Genomic DNA, 12,016 nt, shown 5'->3' with positions numbered 1-12,016 from the left:
GCTGATAGGGATGGTTCAGGAATAGTAGAAAGCAGGGCAAGCAAGCAGTCATAGTTGGCAACGCTGGGTGATTTCTGTCTCGGCTGTGTCTGGGTCGCACCACTTGGGCTTTATCAGAGGAGAAAGCTAAGTGTCCCTCATCAACTCAAAAGATAAACTTAATTGTTTAGCCAGGTGAATCCTACTTTGAAAATGTGAGAGACTGACTAATTCCAAACATAGATGTTTCTAAAGGGAAGCTTCTCAATCCTAGTAGGGGTCTCATGTGGTTTTAGTGTAGCTGTGCGAAAAGACTGTAGGGCTAGAATATCTAGATTTTGTTCACAGCTTAGACTGACTTATTCCAGGTGATGGTAGATAAACTGATGCAGATGCAAGTGATTAGGTCTATAGTTACCATCAGCAGTAGCCTATACCAGTTTCTACTCTGTCCTTACCTCCCTTACCCTTTAACTGGGGGTTATTGCCCCTCGATTACCCCTCCTGTGCATATAAATATTTATCTCACCACCCTCCAACTTAGCTGTATGGGTTTTGTTGGTTTGGGTCTTTTGGGGCATAGGGAGGGGTCTTACTGAAAAGAAAAGCCAACCTTGTAAACTTGAAGATTGTTAACTGCTATTTGCTTTTACGGAGATCAGTAGTGGCCAGCTTGTCTGATAACATCCTCCCTCACCTCTTATTATTTGCAGTTGAATTGTGGGCCTGCTACTTTCCTCCTTTCGAAGGGCTTATGTGGTCAAGTGATGTATATAAAGTGCTTTCCAAGAAGGCCTGAGAAGTGAAGGATAAAGTTAATTGTAACAGTTATTTTTCATAAAAAGGAAATAAATATTTTCTGATATTTGGCCTTTTGTAAGCAGGCTAGCAAAGAGACAGTGAAAATATATTTCCAGTGGGAGTGAAATTATCTGTAGAAAATTACTAGTTTAAAGTCCAGTACTTTAAATACCTAAATAAAAACTGTTCATACAAATTTTCTCACCTATGACTCTTGAGGCTTTTGTTATTGTTTGCATATAGCACACATAATTTATATCATATTTTTGAAAGACTTTCAAGATGTTATGTGGTGTTATAATGTACTATTAGTGGCTGTTAGTGGAGAGCAATTAAGATGTCCCCTGTTGTAGAGAAATGACTTGCAAGCATCTTGTATCTTTCAGTAACAAGTCATGTAGTTTAAACAAACCCAGTCAGTTTTGATTTTCCCCTCCAGATCTAGCACTTCCTTTCAGTTTGTTGTTCTGCTGATGAAGACACATCTTTCAGATAATTGCATCAGTGGACACATACAAGAGTATATGTGGCTTAGAAAAAGAACTATGCAACTTGTCAGTTTATGTATACACACACAAAGAACGAGCGAGCACTAATTCCTTCCCTCCCAAGTCTTCTATCCCAGTTTGAATTTATTGTGACTGGGAATATCTTAGCAAAGTCCTTCATTACTCAGTTATGATATATATAAGAAACTTTACCTAAATCTTTAACTCTGTTTTGTTGTTCCAGCAGTCCATACAGTACATGAACGTCCTAGTGCTCAGTACTGAGTCGGGTGCAGTGTGCGATGAAATTTAGTAAGCCTCCTATCCTATCTTTATTGACAGCATCAACAAAGAGAGCATTGTGGATGTAGAAGGTGTTGTGAGGAAAGCATATCAGAAAATTGGAGGTTGTACTCAGCAAGACGTTGAGCTTCACGTTCAAAGGGTAAATTTTTGAGCAAATGCAGCACTGGTTAATTGTTTGAGAGATTGTCTGTCTAGGTTGCCTGTCTATCTACATATATAAACTTTGTCAGTAAGCCATCCCTTACCAGAGAAATAAACTGCTTTAGACTACAAATTCCAGTGTACCGTATGTAAACATGAAACATTTCTGTTTTTTAAGAGATTTGATTTTTAGAATTTCCTATTTTTATCTGCCATTTGAATTACAGTAAAATAAAGTATCTCACTAGAATAATTTTACTAGGAATGCTTGTAATTCTAGTTTTGATACTTAACTGCAGCAGATACTGTAATAAAAAGTCTGCCTCTTTTTAAGTGCAAGTCAGAAGTTTCTTTATCAGAAAGTTACAATCTTCCTTTTAGTACAATGGGATGGAATACATAACTCTCAGGAAAAGTAAAGCACTGGCTTAACAGTATGGAAGCTCTTGAAATCTAAAATTCCTGTAGCTTATGCTGTAGGGCTGGAGGAAGTGCAGCTTTATAATTTGTTTAAATAGAAAGCATATTTAAACCTTTATGTAATATCCTTTCCTTCTAAAGGTTTTCAACCACTGTTGAGCCTACAATACAGCTGAAACACAGTCGCCTCGAGTATGATAGCTATTATAGTTAGAGCAGTAAGGTAAATTTTAGCTAACAGTGTTGGGGAAAATCGGCAGATTTTGAAGAAATATGTTTTAATATATGTGCAGATTATCATATGTTCAGTTTTTCTGAATATAAAATTCACTGCACATATGACTAGATTGTATGGCAAAGCAAGGTGTTTTTCATTCTCTGATTGTATTTTAGGTATCTCATAAATTTACAAACTGAAATGGCTTTTTCAGATATGATCAGATGATAAGTAAAATAATACATTAACAACAAAAAGAACGGGATAATCTTGCTGGAACCAGAACCTAAAACTCTGTGAAATGTAGTAGTTTCAGACCTGGCATTCATGCCAATAGGCTTGTCCCTCAGGCAATGTGTACTTGCTTAAGTCAATGCTTCCCAGAAGAAAAAAAAAGATTTTTAATCTTTCAAAAGAAAAATAATAACTAAGCACTTGCAGTATTGTCATGAGAATGCACCCATGTATCTCAAGTATTTGAAAAAAATCACAGTCTTACAGCTAACAGCCTATGCAAACACTGTTTCAAGTCTATGCCAGAAATATCCTTTTATAAGTCACACCTCCTTTTGAGCTGAGTCTCATGCTATTTCTGTTCCTGTCTCAATTTCAGATCTACGTGATCAGTTTAGCTGAACCCCGATTGCCCTTACAGCTGGATGATGCTGTTCGGCCAGAAGTGGAAGGAGAGGAGGTGAAAACTTTGCATCCTCAAATGCTTTTTATTGTCTTTGTAATTGAACAAAAGCATGAAAGCCAGGCAACTTCCTTAATGCAGTGATTTGGGGGTTTTGTTAGGCTTGCATTTTGCTTCCTTTATGCTATCCAGAACTGTGTTAGAAATCTCTGTCTATAGCTTTGATGTCTGTTGAACTGCAGTAAAAGGTCAAAACCAGAGAGTTTGCAGTCCTGTGTGTGTGTCTTCTGGATTCTCATAGTTGTGTTCTGCCTGTGACCTCTGGGAAGAGCTACACCTTAAGCTTTGCTATGCTGCAAGTTTGCTCTATGTTCTTTCTGGAATGATCTAGAAATTCTGCTCAACTTAGAAGGAGCCCTTTGCTTTTAGCCAAAGGATGTTTTCTTCTCCATTGATTTTGCTTTGTTGGGTTTTTTGGGTTTTGGTTTTTTGGAGGTGTATGTATTCATTATGTATTTTTGCATAACTGTTCAGGATGGAAGAGCTACTGTAAACCAAGATACAAGACTGGACAACAGAGTGATTGATCTGAGGGTAAGGAACGTGCTGTGATGCATGCTTACCTGCAATTGTTTATTCTTCCCATTTCTAATCTACGAAGGAATAAGTTGTGGATTTGATGGAAGCCAAGTATTGTTGGCCAGACGAAAAATAAACAACGTATTTTTGTATTTGAGAGTGGTGGTGTGAAAACACAGGGCTTTTTAATCCTAAATGTTGACCTTTCCTAACATTAATCAACACGTATTAGTAGTTTAAAGATGAACATTTAGGATTTGGCACGGAGCTGTGTATACTGGGGGTTTTTTATTTACAAAAGTCAAAGGTGACTGAATAGGGACAATTTAGAGACAACATTTCTTCTCAAATGTAGTTTTGATACCTAAAAACTGTAGTAAGAGCTCAGATTTGAAGATGGAAGTTTTGAATTTAACACGTAACTGAGGTGCTATAACACATGTCTCACAAGTGAAATTGTACTACACTATGTACTGCATTCTCATCTCATTGTCTTTGTTTCTTCCACAGCATTCATATCTTTTTCTTTTCCTTTTTTTTTTCTGAAACACCTTTCTTCATCCAGGTCATAGAGACACAGGCTTCTGTGAATTCATATACCTCCCAAATATTTACTCTTTCTGATCAGCAGCAAAAAACTATCTACTAAATCACTTACAGAACTTTCCCTCTTTTTTAATGAAACATCAACTAACACTAAGCGTGTAAGTAACTAACAGTTCATATTGACATGAGGCTTTCTGGTCTTTTCCCATACTTGGCTCTCCACAATAAATTTTTAATTAACCTTCATTGACTGAAGAGTGTGCTTAGCTCATTTTTATGGTGTAACTAGTACTGCCTTCAAAGTTCTGATAATGGTAGTTTCTTAGTAAACCAGTCTATGGGCCTGGGAAATAAAACAAAAAAAGTCAGTTACTTATTGGAAAAATTGGGAAGGGTTCTGGCACCGAGATGCTTAAAGCATTTGAACATCTGATCTTATTTCAGCAACTAAAACTACTTGTGCAAATTGTTTTACTTGGACCAAAGTTAATTGCTTTTCACTTGTCCTCATGTATAATACTGAGCCAATTTGTGATTACTTTTCAGGATACTCAGTATCTCATCATATTGGTCTCTTCATCTGTGTCTTAAATTAAGCGTTTGATGAAAAAGATTCTATACTAATGGTTGAAAGTGAAAATTGTTTAAAGGATCATCAGCTTATGGTAGTGGTAAGGCAGCGTCCTAAATTGAAGGGAGAACTCTGGGATGCTCAAAGTGCAAGTGTTACTTGAACTTCTGATGATGAAGAAAAAATACTCAACAGCACTCCAGAGAAACTTAAGCAAATCCATTAAATTAATGAAATACCTGTATAATAAACTGGAAAGAGCCATGTGAACCCCAAAGAGAACAGAAAAAAAATACAGAGGGAAAGACCAGTTAAAAATACTAGCTGAAAATAATGGCACGAAAGTATCAGCTGTAATTCAGATGTCCTTGGCTGTAATTCAGATGAGAGCATCTGCAGAATAAAACCTAAGAAGGTAGATAGCAATGGAAAAAGAAGGAAGACTCTAATGCCAGAATAAACAGAAGAGATGGAACAGAAAGGGGTGGGCTAAAATTCTTCTGTCCCTGTACATGTTCAGTAGTCCAGCAGGACTCTCCCAGTACTTCATATATATCTCTGCCAGTATAGTAATAGAACATTAGCTGTCAGCATTCTGCCTGGAGGGTACAACTGGTGACCTAACTGGATGCTTCTATAACCTTTTCTAACTTACACGTCCCAACCATTGTCGGCACAGCATTTATTCAGCAACGTTTGGCACCTTGGTTTGAGGTCCAAACCTTAACTCTGCCTTCTGCAGAAGCTATTTTTCTCCTTAGCTCCAACAGCTGCTGCAGTGTGGTGCTAAACAACAATTTCGTGCTAAACAACAATTTCGTGCTAAACAGGAATTCAGGTTAACTGTTTAAGAAATTGATGGAGGGATGAAATGTCAAATCTCAGTACTTCAGTGCCTTGTGTCTCATCCTCTGCTTGTACCTGTGGCTGGATGTAATCTGGCCACAGCTTTGCCTTGATTAGGCTTAGATATCTATCTTGCCTTACTCCTATTTGTGGGTAAAGTTTCTGTCTCTGATTGTGTCACATTTCTGTATGTCTTTTCTGTTGCACATTTCGTTACTTGTTTCAGAACAAAATCAGATTATTGTGGAACAGTGGAGTCATAAGTTTGCTTTGTTTGTTCTGTAGGAGCTTTGCTTGTGCAAAAGAAGATTCTAAATAATTATGTGTTACTTTGACATGTTTTTTTTCAAAGGAGAGCTGAAAAAGCAGAAAAGGTATTTAATAAAGAAAGGGGAAATCCCAGTGAGAATACATGCAGTTATATATATGTGCACATCCTGAGCACCACATGCAGTGGAATCACAAGAGCAGCGGCACAAAGGCAGTTTGTTCTTCAAAATAACTAAAAAAGTCCCATCCAAAAAGGAGTAATTGAATTTCAGTGATGTGGTTGCATAGACTGGAGTTGTAGTACAAACAGGACTTCAGAGACCCCCTTGTGTTTCAAATGTATTGCATAAGTAGGCATGTTGTAAGGAGGATTAGAAGACATGATGTGTTAAAAGTTTGGAGAGACACCTGAAACCATTGTTAGCTACTACTGTCCCACACCTCTTCCTTCTAGGAAAACCAAATCGTGGGCAGCAGGGAAGAAATGTTAACAGAATAGTTCTAATAGAGATGCTGTGATGATCTGTTCATACAAGTGTGGGAGGAAGTCCAACCACAGATACATGTACCATCTTGTTCTGTTTCCTCAGTGGCCCAGTTTTTTAAGGTAGGAGGTCATCGAACGTCAAGAAGAGAGATACTGTTTTTTTGGAGAAAGAGTTAACAAACTAAATTCATAGATCTTGGGTAGGCACAGATTAAAAAAAAATCCTTCGTATGCAATTAAAATTTGTTTTGGCCATTTAAATACAATCTTTAAAGTAGTTAAGTAGTTTTAACTAATTTTAAGTAGTGATTAACCAATGAGGTCATTGTGTAGGGCCAAATTGTGCTAAAGTGGAGCTGTGAAGCTCAGTTATTGCATGAATTAAAGTGACTGGATTTCCAAAAATGGCATCACTCCATCCAGCTATACCAAAGAGAGTTTGATTATGATGCAGTAGAGGGACTTTGATTAATAAGGCAATGACATTAGTGGAGATATAATATGCAAAGTATTCTATAAAGATTGCAAGACTTCCATTCATGTGTACATGTGAAATTAGACAAGTAGTGCTCTGTATTTTTAACAATCTTGCATTTGGTTGCTGACAAATATCTCCCAGAGGTGTCTGGTATTTTTTTTGAGGTTAGGGATGGGATGTATTTAAATGCCAAGATCCCAAGCTATTGCTGTAGTTGTTATTCTGATGTACAGAGGGAAAATAGTGATTATTTAGGGTGGAGGGGTTTTAAAAATCCTTTCCAAGGAATAACGATTTGGCCTTGTTGAAATTCAACAAGGCCACGTGCAAGGTCCTGCACATGGGTCGGCGCAGTCCCAAGCACAACTAAAGGCTGGGCGGAGAATGGATTGAGAGCAGCCCTGAGGAGAAGGACTTGGGGGCGTTGATTGACGAAGAACTCAATGTGAGCCAGTAATGTGTGCTAGCAGCCCAGAAAGTCAACCGTGTCCTGGGCTACATCAAAAACAGCGTGACCACAGCAGGTTGGGGGAGGCGATCCTGCCCCTCTACTCTGCTCCCATGAGACCCCACCTGCAGTACTGCGTCCAGCTCTGGGGGCCCCAGTACAAGAGAGACATGGAGCTGTTGGAGTGAGTCCAGAGGAGGGCCACGAAGTTGATCAGAGGGCTGGAGCACCTCTCCTATGAGGACAGGCTGAGAGAGTTGGAGTTGTTCAGCCTGGAGAAAAGAAGGCTCCGGGGAGACCTTATAGCAGCTTTCCAGTACTTAAAAGTGGGCCTACAGGAAAGCTGGAGAGGGACTGTTTACAAGGGCATGGAGTGATAGGACAAGGGGGAATGGCTTTAAACTAAAAGGGAGTAGATTTAGATTAGATATTAGGAAGAAATTCTTCCCTGTGAGGGTGGTGAGGCACTGGAACCGGTTGCCCAGAGAAGTTGTGGAGGCCCCATCCCTGGAAGTGTTCAAGGCCAGGTTGGATGAGGCTTTGGGCAACGTGGTCTAGTGGAGGGCGTCCCTGCTTATGGCAAGGGGGTTGGAACTAGGTGATCTTTGAGGTCCCTTCCAACCCAAACTATTCTATGATTCTATGACTGAGGAAGAATGAATCTGTTCCTGGTGGATTAACTCATAAAATACAGATCACATACTTGTGGAGTAGAAAAATTGTGGGTGTAGAGACAAGAGAGCTGGTAAGAAGAAGGACGAGTCCTTGTATAGGCCAGATGTGTTTTCACATAACCACAGGTGACTGTAAGGACCTAAGTATCTATTTTTCATGATAGCTTAATGAGAGTCAAAACAGTTGATTCTAGAGACGTTTGATTTATCATTCCTCTACTGGAACAATTAAAAAGGCAAATTGGAGCACTGACTGTGTTTTTAAATCTTCACTTTTCTGCAGTTCTTAAGTTTAACCGAAGTATTCAGTGATACGTAGACTTTCCATGCCTGTAAAAACACCTACAGAAACCGTGTTTCATGAAGATCTGTGGTAGATGAAAAACAATGAAGTGAAACGCTGACTTGGGTTTTGCTTCTTATTATGTCTTCCTCTGAAGAAAAAAATCAGGTTCATCAAGTATTTTAACAATGGTCTGACTGATGTCCTTGCTCTGGCTTATTTTTGATGTCCAGCAGGGTTTTTATCTTAACAGTATCTATCCAAATTTGACTTGCATTATACGCATTTTGCAGTCCTGATGCTGTAATTTTGTCTGCTAATGCACAGTCCATTGAGACCAAAGCAGTTTTTAGGGTCAGTATTATCCAGCTTAAACTGCTCAGTGTAGAGCATAAACATTAAACTGTATCTTTAGTAGTTTATGGATGTCAGACTGTCTTATATGATAATCCAACTGTGCACTGATCTTAATGCAGGGTTGTTGTTTTTCAAAATACTTGATTATTTCAAGCTTGATTTCATTGTGTTGAATTCAGTTGATTCATGGCAAAAGCTGTATTTTTCCTGTCTGAATTCAAGCTGTAATGAACAAGCAGAGGTACAGTTTATTTTATTGTGGGTACTGATTTGGTAGTGAAGACAACACAGTCCCAGTCGTTTAGACAACAAACTTCATGTTCACATCTTCTTCTTGTACTATAAGTAATACTGAAATTTGAACAAATTTGACTTCACTTTGGGGTTAAAAAATTGTTATTTAACATAAATCTTATTTCCTAGCAAAAACTTTATATAGTAGAGGAACTGCAAACTTACTTATATTAATGTGTATTACTTAAAAGAATATAGGTTACATTATTTCCCCTTTTTTATTTAGCCTACTTCATGCATTTAGTGACTGTTCATGGTGGAAGATAGGTAGTTACAGCAGGCAAACAGAAAAACAAAACTGAGGTTAGAGTGGAACAAATTCTACAACTGACATGAGAGTAAAAAGAAAAGTTCACAACTTTGCACGCCTGTGCCTCAGTCGCACCTCTTTGAGATATGATCACATAAGGTGTTAACTGTCCTCAATTCTATTGAAACACATTTGTTGGTCTCTGACAACTTACATGGCTACAATTTTTCTGACACTGCAGCTTGTGCTTAATAAAACATGGTAGTTGTTTTTATAATCTTGCTTATAGTATTAAAATACACACTGTTCTATTATTATTATTATTTTCCTTTGTGGCATTTAAATAATAAATACACAGGTGAAATTAGCGGTTATGACTGAAACTCATATTTCAGCATTGTTAGCTAAACATTTTTTGTCTGTAACATGGGTGATTATTAAAAATAATGACTTTTCCTGTAAAATCAACTCTGCAGACCAAATTACAACATTTAACACTGTTAATGCAGCAACATTTAAGTGGCACCAGTTTGTTTCTGTTCTTGCTTAACTCTTCAAGGAATATTTCCTGGCTTTGCCATGGTCTCAGATAAGCTAGTTTGTGAGTATGTATGTGGAAGAGTTCATATTAGAGTAAACGCTACAGGAAAAGAATGCCATGGCAAAAGCTTTTTTAAGGCAAGGTAAAAATTAATTTTGACAACTGTCTCTTTAGTTTGCTGTGTTGTACCGAAGTGTAGTAGCTCAAATGGTAACTGTGTTACCTACCACCGTACCAAACACAGTAATACACATACCAGCATCTCAGTTAAGGGCAGGATAACAGCTTGAATTATTTTGTTCAGATAAATTCACTCTCTTTTTGTCCTAAACATTATACCAGTGCAAAGGATCTAATTAAATCTGGAAAGTTTTGCTCCATGTGTAAATACAGAATCCTCTTTAAAATGTTTGGAAAGTTGCAGTGGCACATAAAACTTTTGAGGTCATCCATTTGACTCCACTGCACGTTGACAGTTGCAGTTCTTTAGGAGCTTATCTCAAATGTCTTGTTCTGCTTAATTCTTACAAGGAGACTGCAGTATCACAAATTCTCAGCAGTTATCCTTATTGGCAGTCTCTGAATGAACGAGCACTGAAACTCAGCTACCTTTGGTAGAAAGAAGAGTGGTCTTGTCAGATCTAATTTGAGGTATGGAAAATTGCTGCTCGTTCTTTCCTTCACCTATAGTTAAATAAAAGCTTCAGTGTCCAGATCTGTGAATTTGGCTGCTTTCATAAATACTATTTTATAAGCATAATTTATCATTATAGATGGGATTAGAAAGACAGTCTTTTTCTGCATCCTCACTAAAGCCAGGAGGAGTTACTACCTGACAAACTCTTGTTGGTGGAGAACTCTGTTGGTTATTGACTGGCTGTGTTTCTGTGCACACTTTTAGGTCGGACCGAGCAATTGCTTTCAAATTGGGTTTAGCAACCATTTTTCCTAGGACTCTATGACCTAGGACTGCATTCCTACCTGTTCTGGCATGGAACTGGTGTTAGTTCATCAGAAGGGTAGAGGAGCCATTGTTACTATCCTGCTTTAAATAAATGTTGTATATTTTGTCTCTTAGCATTTTTAGAAATTTGTCTAAACACTGTATTGGTAAACCCAAATGTGACTGTTTAAGTTGTCATCTCTTGGAAAATGTCTTTCACCTTCTAATGGAAGGAAATGGTTAAGAAAAATTAAATTAAAATAATAAAAATATTAAAATAAAATTAAAATATCGCTTTCAATGCATATCCAGTGCTTTGATGTAACACTGCCAAATTATGCCCAGAACTCAGGCAAAGTCTTAGCATATGTCTGATTCTGGGAGACTCATGTAAAAAAGGTGAAAAAGTTTAAGGATACTTTTGTAACTGTTGCTCAAAACCTCATTTCCTTCATTTTGAAAGTAGTGGGAGTAGTGGCTGTGGTTAATGCTATCAGACAGTGAGAGCTGCTAGCTATTATTTACTAGTGTCAACCACTTACACTCCTGAAATATTTTATCAGTCAGCTAAAATTGCACATAACTCCAAATTACTACAGATCTGCAATATTATTACAGTTTTCCCTTTTGTTTTTTTCAGTGAAGCGATATCTTTATCTTGCAGAGATGATGGCTGTAGTTTTATTTCAACATATGTACTGACTGACTGCCTAAATTTGGGTACTTATATAATGTGTTTTGATTGGGGGTTTTTTGTTTTGTGGTTTGGTAGAAGTCATGTGAAAAAGCCCACAACGCTGCTCTTACCCTAACTGAAAAGTTGGGTACCTTTCAGAAAGCAGAAGTAAACAGTGGTATGACGCAGATCATCGTAAAGAACTGTTCTCTTAGTTGTTTGCAAGAACTTGTTAGGTTTTATATTCGTTTCTAGGTTGCTAACTGTCAGGTCTTAAACGCTGCAAGCTCAAAATCAGATATGGGTTCAGTGTTGATGTGTTGCAGTGTTTTCAGTATTCACTAAGGGTTGGGGTTTTTTTTCACACTAAAGCCCAAGAATGTTACAGCAACATTTAGTGTAGGTATTTGCTAACCAGATAAGTACCTTAACTGTGTCATGTACATAAACAAAAAGATGATGATAAATTCAGCTAAATCTACTTTTGGAGTAAATTTTGAAAAGACAGGAGAACTGCTGTTCATATGATCAGGTGTTATGTGGACTGTTGTAAGTGCTGGGAGTTTAGACCTTGGTTTTAGGATGTTTTAGTGGCAGTGTTGTACATGGTTAACATGTGACTGTTTTCACATGAAACACGTATTTGGTAGCCTTTAACAGACACAAACATTTCTACCTTATGTAAGTTATTAAGGGTTTTGCTTTTATTATGCACTGTATATTACTGCAGCTGTTCTCGTTCAGTGTGCTGAAAGTTTTTTAATAGGTTTAGTGTTTTTATTCA

General features: G+C 37.7%; 1 protein-coding gene across 1 annotated transcript in view; it reads left to right on the top strand.

Annotated features, from left to right (window-relative positions):
- Positions 1-12,016, top strand: part of DARS1 (aspartyl-tRNA synthetase 1) — a 43,263-nt gene that overhangs the window by 20,407 nt on the left and 10,840 nt on the right. Inside the window, exons 5-7 of the mRNA XM_075757225.1 lie at positions 1,611-1,713; positions 2,966-3,046; positions 3,524-3,583. Coding sequence (XP_075613340.1) covers positions 1,611-1,713; positions 2,966-3,046; positions 3,524-3,583 — 244 coding nt within the window. The remainder of the gene's footprint in view (positions 1-1,610; positions 1,714-2,965; positions 3,047-3,523; positions 3,584-12,016) is intronic.

Source organism: Balearica regulorum, chromosome 6 (assembly GCF_011004875.1).
Source record: "Balearica regulorum gibbericeps isolate bBalReg1 chromosome 6, bBalReg1.pri, whole genome shotgun sequence".
In the NCBI taxonomy this organism is placed as follows: domain Eukaryota; kingdom Metazoa; phylum Chordata; class Aves; order Gruiformes; family Gruidae; genus Balearica; species Balearica regulorum.
Note: the sequence above shows the minus strand (reverse complement) of the source record. Positions and strands in the feature narration are given on the sequence as shown.